Source organism: Mycteria americana, chromosome 1 (assembly GCF_035582795.1).
Source record: "Mycteria americana isolate JAX WOST 10 ecotype Jacksonville Zoo and Gardens chromosome 1, USCA_MyAme_1.0, whole genome shotgun sequence".
In the NCBI taxonomy this organism is placed as follows: Eukaryota; Metazoa; Chordata; class Aves; order Ciconiiformes; family Ciconiidae; genus Mycteria; species Mycteria americana.
The window spans coordinates 157,851,080-157,871,145 of record NC_134365.1 but is presented as its reverse complement, the minus strand read 5'-3'; the positions used below and the strand labels follow the sequence as shown (position 1 = coordinate 157,871,145).

The 20,066-nt window shown below is 39.8% G+C and overlaps 1 protein-coding gene across 1 annotated transcript in view; it reads left to right on the top strand.

Moving 5' to 3' along the window:
* Window positions 1-20,066, top strand: part of MYO16 (myosin XVI) — a 404,772-nt gene that overhangs the window by 189,080 nt on the left and 195,626 nt on the right. Inside the window, exons 7-9 of the mRNA XM_075525989.1 lie at window positions 368-493; window positions 16,779-16,854; window positions 18,243-18,396. Of these exons, the coding sequence (XP_075382104.1) occupies window positions 368-493; window positions 16,779-16,854; window positions 18,243-18,396 (356 nt within the window). The remainder of the gene's footprint in view (window positions 1-367; window positions 494-16,778; window positions 16,855-18,242; window positions 18,397-20,066) is intronic.

The window sequence follows — 20,066 nt, the reverse complement described above, 5'->3', positions numbered from 1 at the left end:
ATGGCCACAAAAGAAAATTAGGTCTAGGCTACGCTCTGCTGAAATGTGTGAATCTGCCTGGGCTCATGAAGTTTGTGAATGCGTTTGAAAGGACATTTGCTTGAAATTGTATGAAAAGTATCTAGTGAGACTAGATGGTTTAAATAGTTCTCGATAAACTAACATTCTTATTTTTGGGGGGGGGTTGTTTATAAATGTTAAAAAAGATTCCACAGCTGTTTTCTAGTCTGTTGTTATCGCTTGTATATTTTGTATTTGTCGTTATCGTGATTCAGCCAGTTAGGTCTGTGGGGCAGTCAAGATACGCAGTAGCACGTCACGGGCTTTTCTGAGTTCTTTAAACTATTAAGATACTTTTATATTGCAGCTGCATGTGGCCTGTGCTAATGGATACAAGAATGTTGCATCTCTGATACTGGATCATGGGGCCGATCTCAATGTAGTGGATAATCAGTACTGGACACCCCTACATTTAGCTGCAAAGTATGGACAGGTAAAGCACGATTTTTTCACATGCTTCTCTTTTCTTTGTGGTAGTCTTCTGTAGCAATAGCAAATACTTTCAAGTCAGGGAGACTATTCTGGTTTTAATGTGAAAAGCTTATACATTTCTCTACTACAGGTGGCATCTCAAATGACAGAGATCGTTTGAGAATAGGCATTGTAAAGCTATCAACCCAATACAGTTCATTAAAATCAATCTACCATCAACAGCAGTTTCTCTCCAGCAAAAATTAAATTTGCCCTGAAATTTGAAAGGGAGCCGAAATAAGCACTTTTGTCTGTTGTTTTCTTATAGTCTGATGTCAAACTCTTATTTTTAGCTAACTTTTTTGCTGTGTATATCTCTGTGAATGAATGTTCAGGATCCACTTGACACAGTAGTTGCATTCAAAGTTTTCCAGTCACTGAGTTGTGGAAGGGTACCCTGGGTTTGGGATTTGAAGGCCATGCCTAAACATGATTTGTGCCTCTTAGCATCTCACCTTTTCACATTTCTTCATCCTCACTCTCCCAGGACATGCTCAGTGCGCCTTTGTTATAGTCTGACCACTTCAGGAGGGCTCCCCACAGCTCCCACTGACCCACCTCATGGCTCACAAATCACTACTTACCCACAGCTACCTTCCAGAAACCTCTCTGATGCATCCTAGGTCAGCCTCCCACGTTCCTGCCCTTTCTCCTGTCAGGCCTCTGCTGCAGCTCCTGGAAAACTTGTCCCTTCCTATCTTTGTTTTCCACCAGGAGGGGCTGGACCTCCTCTGCCATCGCACAAGAGAGCTTCCTGGTGTTGCTCTGAATACAAATTGCTTTCTGCTGTTCAGATTCCTTCTGATGGCAGGGATATCCTTTCTGACACTGTGGATGTAGGTATACTGAGTTAGTCAGAAATGCTATGAATTGTAGCTGTCAAGCCATTCCTCTGTTTCTTAGGTACTTTACCATCTTGTAATGCTTATTTGTATTGCCATCAACCAGACTTTTAAACACAACTCAGAATGGCAAGAAGTTGTTGATCCTAAACAGGACTCTGTTTGGTTTTCTTTTTTTATTTTCTCATAAATATAAATAAAAATCCTCATGGACTTCTGCTGGAGTATGAACTCCATACTTAGATAATCTTAATTCTGTTTCTGATCTCACTGGAGACAATCCCATTCATTTATCTGAGTCTCTAGGCAATGATTGAGGAGAACTAGGATTTTTGTTCCTGTCTGTTTCTGGTATCTCAGTTGCTTTTTGATACTCATGTGAGTAAACACCTGTTGTGGTGGGTTGACCCTGGCTGGATGCCAGGTGCCCACCAAAGCAGCTCTATCACTGCCCTCCTCAGCTGGACAGGGGAGAGAAAATAGAACAAAAGGCTCAAGGGTCGAGATAAGGACAGGCAGAGATCACTCACCCGTTACTCTCACAGGCAAAACAGACTCGACTTGGGGAAATTAGTTTATTACCAATCAAATCAGAGTAGGATAATGAGAAATAAAACCCAAATCTTAAAACACTTTCCCCACACCCCTCCCTTCCTCCTGGGCTTAACTTCACCTCCGAATTCTCTACCTCCTCCCCCCGAGCAGCACAGGGGGACGGGGAATGGGGGCTGCGGTCAGTTCATCACACATTGTCTCTGCCGCTCCTTCCTCCTCAGAGGGAGGACTCCTCACGCTCTTCCCCTGCTCCAGCCTGGGGTCCCTCCCACGGGAGACAGTCCTCCATGAACTTCTCCAACATGAGTCCTTCCCACGGGCTGCAGTTCTTCACGAACTGCTCCAGTGTGGGTCCCTTCCACGGGGTGCAGTCCTTCAGGAACAGACTGCTCCAGCGTGGGTCCTGTTCACGGGGTCACAAGTCCTGCCAGCAAAGCTGCTCCAGTGTGGGCTCCTCTCTCCATGGGTCCACAGGTCTGGCCAGGAGCCTGCTCCAGTGTGGGCTTCCCACAGGGTCACAGCCTCCTTCAGGCACATCCACCTGCTCTGGTGTGGTGTCCTCCATGGGCTGCAGGTGGATATCTGCTCCACCGTGGACCTCCATGGGCTGCAGGGGGACAGCCTGCCTCACCATGGTCTTCACCACGGGCTGCAGGGGAATCTCTGCTCCAGCGCCTGGAGCACCTCCTCCCCCTCCTTCTTCGCTGACCTTGGTGTCTGCAGATTTGTTTCTCTCGCATATTCTCACTCCTCTCCCCAGCTGCAATTGTGCAGGGTTTTTTTCCCCTTCTTAACTATGTTATCCCAGAGGCGCTACCACCATCGCTGACTGGCTTGGCCTTGGCCAGCGGCAGGTCTGTCTTGGAGCCGGCTGGCATTGGCTCCATCAGACATAGGGAAAGCTTCTAGCAGCTTCTCACAGGAGCCGCCCCTGTAGCCCCCCCACTACCAAAACCTTGCCATGCAAACCCAATACACCTGTGAATTACAAGATGGAGGTGCTGAGATACAAGGGGTGGGATGCAGCTGATTTTACTACACCCTTAAGTGATCTGAATATGAAGCTAAGATTGCTTTTTCAGTGGGGTTTTCTTTTTTCTTTTTTTTTTTTCCGAGTCTTTCACTGTGGGTGATTTGCATGTTAAGATTTAATGAGTAGATACTAAGCGTGCCAAAATGTCTAATGAAAAGCAGAAAACACATGTACATAGGTAGACACATGTAATTCAAGTACTTATGCATATATATTATAATTCACATGTCAGACTGTCTTTAGAAAACTACTACGTATACAATGTATTTTTAGGTTTGCAAAACCATCTAAGAATACAGTTCAGTACTTATGTTACATATTGATTTGTGCCCTGTTGCTTATTAAAAGAACATATGTGTATTTCCTTATTGCATATGTTCTAATTTTCATTGAATAAATGGCTTCCAACCTCTTTTCAGACTTCAGAAAATAAATAATACACTTTATAGCAAGAAGATAGTAAAAATGTAGTAAAATAATAGTAAAAATAAATGTGTTTGAAACTAGTTAGTTCTGTTGGGATATAGATTTCTCCTGTTGAGATACCCTATATCTGCTCTTTTACAGAGTATGAAAGCTCAGCATATTTTCATAATAGATTAAGTCATTGGTTTATATATGTATGGCCTGAAGTGTACCCTCAGCAATTTCTGGAAGGTTAAATTTACAGAGAAAATTTTTCTGCAAAAATATACTGAACCGAAGTTTTGTTAGCAAGCAAGGCATGAGTGACATTTTGCATGTACTGCAGTTTTATTTTTCTCATCCCATCTTGTCCTGTGCTGTTCCGTAGTTCCGCTGCCCTCACTGATCCCTCTGGATCCTCATGTGATGCTGCAGGCACGCACGCGCTCACTCTACCTGTGTTCAGACTTCAGTAGGGCAAGAAAGCTCTTATTCAGGAGTAAGGTGATTGCAGTGATGTAATCTTGAGCTGGAGCTACTATTTCTTACGTTTCAGGATGGCTTGCAAGTTCGGGCTTCGTACTGCATTAATGTAGTTACACAACGTCTGTAAGTCTCTTCTAGTGTGAAGCCTAAACACTAGTTTTATTGAAAAGGACTTGAAAGGACTGACTTGAAAGGACTGGGGAAGACCTTTTCTTTGGTTATATATGTGTAACATGTATATGTTTGCAACACTAACCCTGGATGACTTGAAATACCTTTTTTGTCATGAAGTTAGGTATTTTTCTTTTTGAAACAGACTTGTGCATGTAAAGTTTGTAATAGAAAGTGGCTAATGGAAAAAATGTCTTTCCTTTTGAAGTGTTCTAAGAGCTCAGATTGCTGTTTTGTGAGATGATCCTTTTTGCTGGCTCTCTTGTTGAACTGTGTCTCCCTTTATGTCCCAGATGACAATGGCAGTGATTCTTACTATTCCAGGAGTTTTCGGGGAGAAGCCAGGGACCAGTTGTGCTAGTCACTGTACAAGTGCTATGGGTACATGTGGAGGAAGACAAATGAAGTAACATTGCACTCTTCCTCACTAAACTTAACAAAATACAGAGCATATATCGTCCCTTTGTAGTGTTAATGAATAACACAATTTGGAGAGACCTTATTATCATTATAGATAATTTGCTGTCCTTATTTAGGAGATAAATATGGCTTTCATATGGATTCTGTTTGTGAGAAACAAGTAAATAATTTAAATTCATTTATAAGAGGGATTTATTAGGTATCAGGGAAAGTATTTCATCTGGTAGCTAAGCCATCGGGGTGTTTTTAAAATTTCCTTTCTTATGATGATCATTTTGAAACATCTTTTAGCCTTAGTATGAATTCATGTGCATATCATATTTATATTTATAATAGTAATTAATTATAGACAAATACAAGCATTGTAACTAAAAAGTAGTATGGCAGAATGGGAATAACCTTAGTCAAGACATGATTTGGATAGTCTGTTATAAATTAAAATATATTTATGAGGAAATAGTTATTTTTTAGCAAAAAATATTAATGTTCTCTGAGAAAGTCAGTAATATAAATTCTGGACTCCATCCCTTACGGTTTCACCCTCTTGTAACACATATTTGTGGCAGGTTCTTTTAAAAAGTCTCACTTGAAAAACTCGCTACAGTGATAAATCTGTATGTTGTACTAGAAGCCTGTAAAAAAATTTATTTGGCTTTAGTTTTATATTCTTTCAAATTCTTGAGAGGATTTCTTTCCTTCCAGGAATGTATCCGAACAGAAAAATAGCCTTTTCTTGTCTTGTAGCTTGTCTAATAAGCAATGATCCTTTAATGACTGGTCACAGAAGTTTCAAAAAACTCGTTCTAAAGCATTGTTGTTTAGCAGTTTACTAGCACTGCTGCTGCAATACCTGCAGCCAAACCCCATGCAATATATAATTAATATTATATTCCATGAGTCACAAGGACTGATAGTTTTTCCTGTTTATAAAATACCTACAAAATTCTTAGTAATTCAGGTATGCTTTTCATTTGGAGAAGCAGCTTACCTTAATAAAATGCAATTGGATTAGTTATACAAATTACACATTTAGTTTTTGAACTATTTTATATTATAGATCTTACATACATACATTTTGCATATCACCTTATGAAAAGATTTGAGTAGTGATGATCTTATGAAGAAATTGTTACATTGTTTTAGAGTGACATCCAGACTCAGTTGAAGGACCTGAGCTCTATACATATACAGTTTTATGTTTGTAAATACACAAAATACAAAAAATGAAAATAAATACAAAATACACAAAATAAAAAAAAAAAATTGGCTATTTGTAAGACCGTAACAATAATAGAGATGGCACTAATTTACTTTACCTGGAAAAAAAAAGAAAAATCTACTGAAGTTTAAAATTTATAGTGAGAAAATTTAATTTGCATCTGTACAGGAGGAAACTTGTAAAGAATAAAGCTGCTGCAAGTTTCTTGTTACAAATCTCAAGTTGTAAATTAATACATAACATAAGTGGATTACAAAAAGCTGGTTGCTCCAACTTCCACAGTAAATTATATGAGAAATTATCGGAGCAAAGATACATTATCCTGAGTGAGCTAAACATGTGAAAGATATCACACCCACACTTTATAATCAAAACCTGGCTTGTAGAAACACCTTGATAATGGCAAAACCAGTTTTATTTAGGATGGGATTCTTCTCAACTAAATTTAGCCAACTACAACTTAAGTACAAAGTCAAAGCTTTGTCTTGTCTAATGTGAAGAATCATCTCTAGAGTGCAATTCCGACAAATCTAGGAGGTGCATTTAAAATAGGTGGGATGAATCATTACTTAGAGGTCTGACCCTCCCCTGATTAAAGAGGTCATGGGCAACTAGCATATGTTAGAGGTTTAACTTGAGCATTTTAAAATTCTACAGAAGGAATCCAGACCAAAGTGCAGGGCAAAGGGGCCAAATGATGGGTCAACTGCCCACTGAATCTGCTGGGTCTCCCCAGTCATCATGAAGGGGGCATGGAGTTGATGCCTTACCCTTAGACGGCGTAAAGCTGCGCAGAGTGAATCCTACAGAGGGATTAGAGTTAAATACTTACAACAATACCTATCTTATCAAAAGCAAAACATAGCAGTAGGTATTTGCATTGTTTCCAAACAGGGAATAACTAAGAGTTTTAAGTGGCAGTATGTATTATCTGATGTTAAAAAACCAAATCTGTACATGTCTTTACATATATTTGTAAAGAAAAGCAGTCTCACGGTTAAATTTATCATCTAAAATTTGCTAGAACAGTATTAGTCCAACTATTGAAAAAGGGCATGGGTGAATGATAAATGAATTGTCCTATTAGTGCCAGAGTGTGTAGATCCAGGGTAGAACATCTTTCTTGTATAGGAGTACAGGATATTACTAGTGAGTTTGAGGGTTATGTACAGTATATGGCTACTAAGTACAGAATAAGGCAACTGAGGCTACTGCCTGAAGGTCAGTCTCTCTGTTTGTAAGATGAGGCTCTGCTTTGCAGGAACAGATTAGGTTACCAATGAGTGCAACAGACTATTAACTGAAATACTACCAGCTGCAAACATTAAAAAATAATGGTAATAGCATTAAAAATTAGGCATATTTTTAAGCAGGTTATTCTGAGTTTCTAGGACTGTTGTCATTTTCCTCCCTGTAACTATTAGGGCTAAAAGCAAGTTTTTATTTTTAATGCACATTGAGATTCAACTTTATACCAAAAATGGATATTATTGAGGTATTAAGGTCAGACTTGCTCACCTTAATAATTATACCTTAATAAAATGATGGAATATAATAACCTCTTTGACACACATGCAAATCTGCATCAGTGACACACAAAAATCTCATCAAAATCAGATTATGGGGGCAGCAAAACAAACCTCAAGAAATTAGAATATGCCAGGGTTGCCTATGTAAATTTAACAAGGCCTTTTGGACATTCTTAATACTGTTATTGCTGGCAGTTTGAACTCCCTTGTCTCATTCACGTGCAGCATGGGGAGTGCTGGTATATGCGCGGCTGCTGCCTGTGCACGCGAGAGTGGGGCGCACATCCTCACTTGGGTACCGCACCGCCCACGCTGGCACTGATACCAACTGCGGAAGGGCAACTTGTATTTCTTAGGCCGTCCCCCTAATTTGAATTTAGCACAGCAATCACTTTGTGAACAGCTAGTAATCTGGCATTGGTAGTGCTGTCCCCGCTGGACATCTTCCAGGCTGCTGTGATCAGGAAAGCACACACTTGCCCTCCCCGTGGTGGGAATAGGCTGCAGCTCTGACGTTTGCCTTGGGTGCTTTGGCACAATTCCCAGGCACAAGCTGTTTCTTTGTTGTTTATCACAGAAATGTCACCTTTCAAACCAGCTATCAGAGGCATGCAGGTCAGAGCTGACTCCCCAGTAGCTCAAACACTACCTCTCCCAAAATTTCATCCTTGGGGGATGCTGCCTATGTCTAAACTGTTAAATTGCTAAATAAAAGAGGGCTAGAGATTAAGCCAGGCAACAGTCTGGCTCACATTCATATTGTTTAGAGCCAGTTTCCTTTATAGGAGATTAGTCTTGTTTGTAGAGAGCTGGTTGGAGTGGTCCAAAGCAGAGTCAGGGACAGAGCTAACAGTTAAGCAGTGTGGATTATAAGGGATACTTAAGCTTACTCCATTGCACTCTTACTTAGCAAGACACATTTAGCTTTGGCTTTGCGGTTTAACAGTTTCATGATGTCAAAAAAAAAGATAAGAGAATTGTTGAACTGCTGACTGTACCTCTCCAAGAGTAACTCCTGCACTAGCAAGGATTTCCCATTAATAAATTGGAAATATCCCAAATAAATAAAAATTGTTTAGTAAGCTCAGATGCCTAGCTCATGTTTCTTAGCATATTATATACACCATGTGTCATTTTCAAAATCTGTGTGTGAAATTGCCATTCTGTAAGTATATTCTCCCTTAATACCCATTTGTTTGGCTTATTTCATATCCCTCTGTCTGGTTAGTTCATCCAAACACAGCATTTCTTTCAGATCATAGAAGGGACTCTGTGCTTCTTGCTGAAGTCTAAGAGAATGCACTTTCTTACTATGTGATCTAATTTGCTCATCGTTACCAAAACACATTAGTCATTTGACTCAACTATGAACCGTAGTTTCATTTTCTTTTCTTTGACCCCAAAATAGAAAAAACCCCACACAGATCATTAGAATATACTTCAATGAAAAGGGGATACCTGAACTCATTGTAGGAAATGATATTTAATCTCATTCAAGTTTGGCCATTGCCATAGCAGTTCCTTTGAATGCAGTTTCTGGACTTCTGCACATTCCACAAATGTTTTCAATGAGAAGAGCCTAAAGAAGGGGGTGCTTGTTCAGTATTTCAAAAAGAATATAGTATAGTCACTCAGGGAACACATATTTTCCCTGTCAAGCAGTCGGAATCTTTCATTTATGGTCAGAAAATCCTCTAGAGAATGTTTTATCCAGACGTGTATCACCCTCTTTTCTTTAGTCTTTTTGTTCATCTTTGGCATGTGTGATTGTACTCAGGTAGAAGAGCAGCATTTCCCTTCAGATGAAATTACACTCATTTTCCTCAAGCAGAGAGACCACTTTGGGATTTCTGCCTGTGATATCTTTCTTTCACTCTCAGTATATTCAGCAGGTTTCTATAAATGATTCAAATGCTAATTGTGGGTACAGAACACTAAGGCAAGAAAAGCTAGATTCACACAATACCAAATGATAAGAAAATAGATTTACAAATTTGAGCTTCATCTACAGACTACAGGCAACCTCAATTTACAAAGTTACTATAAAATTCTCAGTGTTTACATGTATGTTTTTAAAGCTGAGATGTGCACAGACTACACTATATAATTATTTGATTATTGCAGGATCTCAGTGATCAATATAAATTTCATTTTCCTTGAAATACCAGCTATAGTAACTTTCTTTCATATACGTACATGTAAATATATATACATATATATAAAAACACAAGAGGCACATATGAAGAAGTCTAATAAGACTGTTCAGGCACAAACTTGGAGAAATGCCAGAATTATGATCCCTTCTGTAGTATTAATATATAATTTGTAGGAACATAACTTATAAGAATCTTTAATCACAAGATCACATAATATTTTCCCCGATTTATTTTAATTTTTTCTCTGTCTAATTTCCTGGTGGATTGAAAAATAGAAATGTAGGTTATCAGTCTTGAAGTAAAGACTGCTGAAGTCTTTACTTCAGCTGTAGAAAAACTTTTAAGTAACCTTTGTCACTTGCTTAGATAGCTGAAAACAGCATTAGGTTGTCCTTCTTTACTTGAACTATTCCAGAGGTTTAAAAGGCATACTCTTAGGCCATATAGGTTAAACATGCTGACTGCAGAAAGGTAGTGGTGACACTTGGGGAACCTGGGTTCCATTCCAAGCTCTCTGTATGAACAGATACAGTCTTTATGGTTCATTCCTCCCACACGTAACCTCCTTTGTCCCATTGCCTCCAGTCTGTTCCATTCTTGTCTTTATTCTGTTGCCTTATTGCCCCATTCATTTGCCTGGCTTCATGTCCTTTCCATACGCGTTTTATCCCAATCCTAATTTCCTTGCACAGCCAGCTTCTGCCCCTCCTCCTCTCCCTGGTTCTCATCCAAGCTTTCTCTTTTCTCTACTTTGGCTTCATGCCAACCTTCCTGCCCTTTTGTTATACTTATCCCTTTATCCCACTTGCTCACACTCCCAGTCTCCCTTGTTCCATCTCAGTGTTTTTTCCTCACCATGTCACTTTCTTCTTTCATTTTGTTTTTCTGCTTAGTCTGTCTCTACCTGCATCCTGGCTCCTTGCCATGTCTCTCTTCTTCCCTTTCACTTCATTTATTTCATGCTGTTAGTTCCGAAGTCCAGCATTTTATCCACGCTCTGTTCTATTTTTTCCCCTCCACTCTTTCTATCCTGCTGCTAGTCTCATTCCCACAACCTACTTTTTCTAATCTGTTCCACTTTGCTAACTACAGGTGGCTACGGTCCCCTTTTTCTGCACTCAAGTAGAAAAAATATCTTCCTCATCTATATTGTATTAAGAAGGGAGATCTGTAATGAGTTTCAGACACCATTTCCTGTGTCTAGAGCAGTACTGTGGATGAGATTTGCAATTGCAGAGAAAACGCTATTTAGCTTCTGAATGATATTGCTCTTATTTAGGGGTTTACATATGGGACTTTGGCTTTAAGGGAGACTCAGTCTTCTAAGGCGTACTATTATGTAATGGAGAACAAATATATGATCTTCAAAACTCAATTCACAGTAACTCTAATAGTTAAATAATTACCTTACTCCCAAATGTTGGGAGTGTCTGTCTTGGGATTTGCTTTTGTTTGTTTCACTCCCCAGTAGCTTAAGTGAATACAGGTCCCTAACCTGCACTTTTCTTCTCAATGTCCTTGATGCTTAGTGAAGTGCTGATTATCACCCCATTCCACTAGTTAAATACATTTCTCCAGTGTTACCCTAAGCAGTTTCTTACTTGATGGCTTATCTGATCTTATTTATTCCATCTGCTGAATATATGGCTAGCATGAAATTACAGCACTTCTATCACAGAAGCTTAGTAATGTTAATAATAATAATAGTAATAATAAAAATTGAAACTACTTCCCTGATTTATATTTTCATATTGAAATCTTTTAAACATCCAAGTGGATGTTTAAACAGAACCACTGATACTGGTTAGACTAACATTTAGGCCTACAGTGGACCATACTAGCAAACGTGGGCTCTTCAATTTATCCATTATAATCTAAAAACTGTCTTGTAAGCATCTGGTGGCTATGATTTTTTCAAGGTTTGAAATTTGGCTAAGTTTTGACAATTTTTCAAACAGACAACAATAGGAATATTCTCAGCCCACAGAATTCATCTTCTGCCTAATACAAAGTCTTCAAATCCTACACACATTGGACCTCACAAGGGTTGATCAATATATTTTCCCACACCCTGCTCCCAGAAATGCTTCATTTTTTGTTGATTTATTTTTCTGCCTAATTTAAAAAAACAAAACAAAACATAAGCACTCACAGGCAGCAATCCTAGAAAACTGCCTAACAAAAATCACACAGTGAGGTAAGCATGCACTTTTCCAACCCAGTGAAGTAAAGTTTAGCCTTATGAGCAATTGAAAACTGGTTCTTATCAGTGCAGATGTAGGCCATCTTACTCAGTGGTGAAGACTGCAGATAACAGTGGTGTAACCAGTGATATTTTATGTGTTCTGCCTAGGGTTTTGTTGTGTTTAGTGAATAAGCACTTTAGATATTAAAATAATACTTGGGAATTTCACTGGGTTTCACACACTATTGTGAGATTGATGGTCCAAAATAATACTGATTTTGATCTAAGGTTGTTGATCCACTAGTTTCCTATTATATGGCTTGGTCTCACTGTGGATGAAAGCATGCTGGAGACCATATCCAGAGAAAATGGAGTGGAAACCTCAGAAATCACAGCAGGTGGAAGGAATTTGCAGGAAGAGAGTGGGAAGGCCTTAGTCAAAGAGTACTGATGAATGGATGTCAAGAAGGAAAAGAAAAATAGCGTTGTCCCAAGAAAGGGATAAGAGCACCAATAAAAGGGTGGAAGAAAACAAGTTGGGGAGATACATGTAAGGAGCTGGGAGTCTCAGATACAGGAAACAGAGAAAAAAGGGCCTGAGGAATAAGAAATTATGGGAGTGTGTGAACAAAAGATGGATGGTGAACTAGGTCACTAAGGATGGTAGGAAATGTGCAACTTTGAAACAGAAAGAGAGGAGTGGAGAGAAATGTTGGTTTTGACAAGGAAGAAAAGTGAAGGACTGAAGGAATTTACTGTTGGGGGTGCATGCAAATTGGATGGTGCATATTCATTGCTGTGCAAAGTAGCACATCAGGACATTTGCATAAAATCTCCAGCTTTCTGAATTTACAACTTAAGCAGGTATCTCTCCAATGGTAAAGAAAAGGGAATAAATGATCTGAGGTAGCAGCACTGGGACTTGGATAATAACCCAAGAGTTCAAAGCTCAGCCAGAGCCCTTGCTGGCACAGATCTAGCATCCTGTGCATTGCTTCAGAGGAAAATATCTGACCATACGTGAGAGGAAGACACTTTTCAGGACCACTGATTCTGCTCCCCAGCTAATTCACTAGCAGTAAAACTAACATGGCTTGAGAGCAGTTTGGAGCTGCCTTTGCAGCCTCAAGCGCATAGGGAGATTCTTGAGGAATCTCTATCACTCCTTCATGCCCCATATTTCCTACCCTGTCACTGCAGTCACTTGTCTGCGGCAACAGGCCTCACGGTCTGTCAGCTGGCCAATGCTGGTGCTCTTAAGCCTGTGGTTTATGAAACAGCATTGGGCTTTCTTAGCTGACATTTAATGTGTGGTAAAACTTACCCCTTTTTTGGCAGGGGGAAATTGTATTTGAAGGTTTTATAATGTGCCTATTGCAGTAAATTTATTTATGCTTTTTTTCCCTTATAGCTTTTTATTTTCAGTGTTGCACTTCATGTTTCATTAGGTTTAAAGAACTGTTCAACTCCAGTGCTCCCATGTCCAGTCAGTGTTTTCTCTGTTCATCTGTGCATGTTTTTCTAGCTGCTTAGATCATAAGTGTTTCTCCCATTGATGTGAATCGCACTTCATTGCCTTGTAATAGTTCCTTTGAGGACTAAAGCTCAGGTTCACTGTAGGCAGGCTGCTTTTTTTTTCCACTTGCTGTTTTGGAAAAAAACCCATAGCTCTTTTGGTGTAACTGTGGTGGTCTGCCTGCACATGTGATCATGCATTCTGTCTTGCTTATCAAGCTCAGCGTTTTTACACGCACAAAAAAACTTATTGCTTAATCTTGCCTATGTAAAGGTGTAATTAATATAATCTTTCTTTATATATTTTCATTAAGAATTTCCCCTGTCCATAAATATTCAAACTGTTAATAGTTTGCTAACAAATTGATTCTGATGGAGAAAAAATGGTCTTTTTTTGAAAAGCCATAGGTGGCCTTTTCCACATTACACAGAATCACAGAATGTTTGAGGTTGGAGGTCATCTAGTCCAGCTCCCCTGGTCAAGCAGGGCCACCTAGAGCAGGCTGCCCAGGACCACGTCTAGACAGCTTTTGAATGTCTCCAAGGATGGAGACTCCAAAACCTCACTGGGCAACCTGTGCCAGTGCTTGGTCACCCTCACAGTATGAAAGTGTTTCCTGATGTTCAGATGGAACACCCTGTCTCTCAGTTTGTGCCCATTGCCTCTGGTCCTGTCACTGGGCACCACTGAGAAGAGGCTCTGTCCTCTTTGGACCCTCCCTTCAGGTATTTACACTCAAGGATGAGATTCCCCTGAGCCTTCTCTTCTCCAGGTTAAAGAGTCCCAGCTCTCTCAGCCTTTCCTCATATGTGAGGTGCTCCAGTCTCTTAGTCATCTTAGCGGCCTTTTGCTGGACTCTCTCCAGTGTATCCATGTCTCTTTTGTACTGAGGAGCCCAGAACTGGACACGGTACACCAGGTGTGGCCTCACCAGCAGTGAGTAGAGGGGAAGAATCTCCTCTCTTGACCTGCTGGCAACAGTCCTCCTAATACATCTCAGGATACCATTAACATTCTTTGTGGCCAAAGCACATTACTGGCTCATGTTCAACTTGGTGTCTACCAGAACCCCCAGGTCCTTTTCTGCAAAGCTCCTTTCCAGCTGGGCAGCCCCCAGCATGTACTGGTGCCTGGGGTTGTTCCTCCCCAGGTGCAGCACTTTGCACTTCTTGTTGAACTTAATGAGGTTCCTGTCAGCCCATTTCTCCAGCCTGCCGATGTCCCCCTCGATGCAGGACAACCCTCTGGTGTATCAGCCACTCCCAGTTCGGTGTCATCTGCAAACTTACTGAGGGTGCACTCTGCCCCATCATCCAGATCATTAATGAAGATGTTGAACAGGATTGGACCCAGTACTGATTCCTGGGGTACACTGCTATTTACTGGCCTCCACTTAGACTTCTTGCCACTGATCACCACCCTCTGGGCCCAGCCATTGAGCCAGTTTTCAGTCCGCCTGAATGGTGGAAAGGCAGCGCCTTACCTGTTTTTCTGTTTGGCAAGCATCACATCAAAACAGGCTGTGAATGGAGGTTTACAATGTAGTTTTGCAGATGTTTTGAAGACTTCCTTACTAGTATAACGTGCAGCCTAGCCTAGCAAAAGCACAGAAAAAGGTATTTGAAAATGTATCACAGACTGGTGTGAGGTGGGAACTGGAGTCTGAATGCTGAATGAGTAGGAATAGGTAAAGCATGAAGGGTCTATGAAGGCCTTTGAAAATGAGGGCAAGCAGCTCCCGGCTTGGTGAAAAAGCTTCTGGTTTTTTGATTTGTATGAATTGGCAAAGACAACACTGGAAAATAAGAATCAAAATATATGTTGTCATTTTATTCTTAGGGTCTACAATATTTCATTAGATATTGCAGTTTTTCTTAACACAGTTGTATCTACTTCATTTGTAACTCTGCAATTGAAATACATTTGGATAGTGATAAATTGCTGTAATTACAAATATTTCTACTGTTAGGCACAGTTCTGAAGATCTGGCAATCAGATTTTAAAATACTCCCTCTAAAACATAAGTGAATGAGGTTAAAACTAACACAGACAGTTTTGCATATGCACAAGCAGGTAATTGAAATTAGCAGTGACCTGGATACCTTTGGCTTGGGGATGTGCATCAAGGATTTCCAGCAGGAGTTAGTTCTTTGGCAGCAGGAAGCATTGACATTGCAGCATGGAAGGGACTTCTTGTGGCATAAATCCAGAACTTTGGTAACCCAAAAAGCTGTGTATTGTTACTAAACCGAAAGTGCATTTAAACCCCCCCCTCCTCTGATAGAACCACTACCACTTTTCAGAATAGCTGTTAACAAGATTATGCAACTGCTACTGATTTAGTCAGCTCAATGACTAAGCATGCTCCATTTTTTCATAATGAAAAAACACAGAGATATATGTGTTGAGGGTTCTGAGTTGAAAGCAGGGCTAATTGGATTTGGAAATAAACCTGTTATGGCTTCCTCCCTGCTTCCACAGTTTGCTGAATTTTCTGCTGTTACTGTCAGAATGGAAAGCCAGCATTAGAAAGCTGAGGAGAGCAAGATCTTTTTATTTCTGTAGAAATTTGCAATAATATTTTCCTGGTTTTCTGTGCTTAGAAGTTTCGGGGATTTTTTGCATTTAACTGATTCCTCCTTATCATGGTCTTTTGTAGTAAGTTGCCCCCTGTATACTGAATCCATATTGAATTTTATTATTTTTATTGCGTTTATTTCCTTCCTTTTTAGCCTTTATTCATTTATTTATTTATTGCTTGTTTTGATGCCAAATTACTATCCTTTCCCTTAGCTGCCTTCCAATTCAGGTCTCATTTATGTGCAGCTCTCTTCTTCTGCTCTGAAGAATCCTTTCTTTTCTGCACAGCTTATTTTCCCCTGTGCTCATCCTGGCCTCCCCTGTTGGTTACATTTACATTATAAATTCTATTTACTTTAGCATATATCCAAAAGTGCAAACAGTTTTCTCATTTAGTTGACCTCTATATTCATATTCTAAATGTATTTTTTGTTCCTTGTGCAGTTTCTTACTCCTTTCTGACCAACCAGTTTATCAGGGTAGACATTACTACGGCCTTTGATGGAGAAATATCTCTAGAGACTTCGGTGCAGCTATAGAAGAGCTCACTAAAAACAGTTGCTTGCAGCATTCTTGCAGGAATTGAAAAATATGTTTTAGACTTTTTCATTATATGATACTCTACCCTACTCTACCGTGCTATAATTGCTACCATTACTAATACGTTAAATGGATTTGGTAAACATAAGATAAATGTGCCAATTTATACTACTGACAGAGAACAGATTTACTTCCATGATGGCTCTGACTCATACCCCTTTGGCAGCAATGGTACACAGTTGTTGAATTAGTTAGGCATAAAGAAATATTTGTGATCTAAGTCATGACAGGTGGTGATGAAGGGTTAGTTTTTTTCCTTACTGATGCAGATTTGTTTACATCCTTACATGTGTAAGGATGGAGGGAGACTTTGGGGGTGGAGTTATGCTGAGGGTACACTGAAATCGTACAAGAACTGTATTTTATTCTGCCCTTTGTGATTTATACCAATGTGTGTAGTGGCTGCAGAGGGTGGTATTTTGGAGGTGTTGCCTATGGTTTATCATATGATGTCAGCTAGTGGAGGAAGGAATGAGTAAACTGAATGGCAGGTATACTGCTCCTGTCCTACTTCTGCCATTTCAAACACCTCCTTTTTTGCCCATTTTAGACCAACCTTGTGAAGCTGCTTTTGATGCACTGGGCAAATCCCAATCTTCTCAACTGCAATAATGAAAAGCCTTCAGGTAGGTGAAAATCCATGTATATTATGTATATACTAGTTACTGTGACACTGTTTTCTTTCCTTCTTGCTTTCTTAGTTATACACACAGAGGCACACATATATATGTGTATACATATAGTTTATATAGTGTGTAGAGTTATATAGACATATGCATGTGTGTATATATGTTTTTTCATGTATTGTTGAGAACTGCTAGTCATGATCACGCAGGATGTCATATCAAATGATAACATGTTTTTCCATTTGCTGCATTCCCTGTTTATTTTTAGTTATGTTTCTTCTTTCTAAGTTCTTCAGTGCCTTGGTGGTAGCTGCATTTACACTTCCTTGGTGACATCTTACTGACTTCCTTTCTCCTTCTCAACTGATGATAGTACATAGCCTCATGAACTGGAATCTCTATAGCTGTTGACTGAAAACAAATTCACCATCCAGTTTTCAAGTGTAACACCTGTTGTTTCCCACAGAAGAAGGCACCTTCTTAGACCAGATAGCAACAGGGAGCTGAAGCACTGGCTCTAAAGATAACATAAATATAGAATATATTAGGTTGGAAGGAGCTTCAGATCAACATTGGGCCTAACCCAATGATCAAAGCAGGGCTAACGCAGTAATGCTAGATACCAGTGTTGGAGAGAAGAACCATATGGTTGTTGAACCTTCTGTGCCCAGGATAAAATGAAGAAGGAACCCAGTAATGTAGAAAATAGAATCTTTCTGTCACATTATGAGGAGAAACTTCCTTTACATAATAAACTAAGATATGTGACGCTTCAAATAATGTACCACCTACAAATACACTCACAGAGAACTTCATAACACTTAGAACTTCATAACCTCAGGAAAGTTATTTGTAGTTAGATACATACCAGTTTGTATTTTTATAAAAAGCTATGGACCAAATTGAGATCATCTAATAATACAGCTAGCTAACCAAATTTAGTATGTATTTAACACAGTTAACTATATTTCTGGTCTGCAAACACAACTGATTTCAGCACTTCTGTATGTGCAAGACATATAAATCTAGTTTGTAGAAATGTAAAAGGTTTGAAAAGGATTTCAGTACATGTTTTCATTGAAATACAGAGTTGAAAACAGCTGTGTTGCTTTTCCTGAAGTCCTATGAATTACTAAATAATACTTCGGTTCACTACACAGTGAGAATGGTTTTGAGGTTGTGGAAATGACAATTTAATTCCATACTGAATTTACTTTGTCTTTGTTTTCTCAGTAATTTCAATTATTATTTTATGATCAATATCTGAGCAATTCTTTTCATTTTATCTAGCCAGATGCTTAATCTTAATCTGATCTAGAGATTTGAACTGAAAGGAGCTTTTCTGCACTGTTTTCTTTGTCTGATATCTTGGTGTTCCAATGTCTTAGATGTGGCAGCTTCTGAGTTTATTGAGGAAATGCTTCTGAAGGCTGAAATTGTTTGGGAGGAAAAAATGAAAGACCCTTTAGCTGTTTCTACTTTATCTCAAGAAGAGCCATATGAAGAGATCATCCATGATCTGCCCAGAATTTCCAATAAACTGTAAGTGTTTCTGTTGTTAAGAGTGATGCACTGAGGCCAGATTATCATTTGAACTGTATTTGTCAATCTGTGAATCCTGTCGGTGTGTCCTTGGAGATATTCAAAATCCATCTGGACATGGCCCTGGGCAACTGGCTCTATGTATCCCTGCTTGAGCAGGGGGGTTGGACAAGATGCCCTCTAGAGGTCCCTTCCAACCTCAACCATTTTGTGATTCTGTGATTCTGCGCAATTTGATGGGTCAAGTAACTTTCATCTTGGAAATCTGCTGAATCATCTTTTGTATTTGTATCTCTCATGTCTTTTTGTCAACCTTAATTCTGTAAATATAGACTATGAGTAACAAAATACATTGTTATAATTGCCAGTAAAATTATCTGGCATTGCCTTAGCAGAATTATTAGAGGTTAATACTGTAGACCCAAACATCCTTTTATTAAGGTAGATGGAAATAGTGCAGTAAAATTACCGTTGCTTATGAGAGAAGTCCTGCAAGTAAAAATAATATGTGCAATCACAAATAAAATGATACAGCTCCAGGCAGTTACAAATTTGTAGTTAGATTTACACTGCTTAGAAAGGAAAGCAAAAAAGGAAGCAAACATTTATACACTTAGGGAAAACACCTTTCCTCCCCCTTTCTGAAGCTCAACTTCACTCCAAGCACCTCTTCTCTTCCCCTTTGTTATTGATGCAAATTACACTTAATCCCTTCAGTGAGGGATTCAGGGTTCAACAGGGCAGGGCTGCAGTTATTTCTATCTGCCTCTCCTTCCTTCTTGCTCTTTTCCTGTGCTTTGGCATGGGTCCTCTACAAGCTGCAGTACTTTTGGGAGACTGCCTACTCCAGTGTAGGTCCCCCAAGGGCCACAGTGCCTTCAGGGAAGTATCTGCTCTGGTGTGGACCTATCCACAGGCTGCAGTCCTTCCAGGGGTGTAACTGGGCCAGCGTGGCTCCTCCATGTGCCACACAGGAAAAGAGCAAGAAGGAAGCGGCGGCAGAGAGAAATAGCTGAAGTCCCTTCAGGGGGTGGTGGTGCCTGCTCTGCTGTGGAGCACCTCCTACTCCTCTGACCTTGGTGGTCCCTCTTTTGTTTCTCAGTCTTTTTGTTCCCTCTTCCTCCCTCCCTGTGGCATTTTCTGTCCTTTCTTAAATACGTTTTCACAGAGGTGCCACCAGCTTGGCCAGTGGGCTCAGCTGTGTAATATGGTAGGTCCATTGCGGAGCTGGCTGAAACCGGCTGTGTCCAGCATGGGGCAACATGTGGCCTCTTCCCACAGAGACCCCCCTGCAGCCCCTCTGCTACCAAAACCTATGCCCAGTACAGTAATTTCCAGGAAATGCACTTTGCTCATTGCATTATATAAATTTTAACAGCATCTCATTATCAGGATTTACAAATGTGTTTGTGATGTACCATTCATTAATGCATTGCCACCTTATCTGAGTGTTTCTTACTGTTTTGCTAAAGTATTATCATTTGTGAATAAAATGGTGGAACCTGGCCCATGAAAATGGGTGTCAGTGGAGACCAACAAGTAGGGAGCTGGTTTCGTACTGGAGACCACACTGTCATATATTCAACATTTGTCTTTCCTTTCTATTACCAGTACAAGTTTCTTTGAAGGTTGACCAAGTAAATTACCTAAAGGACAGAATTTTCGTAATG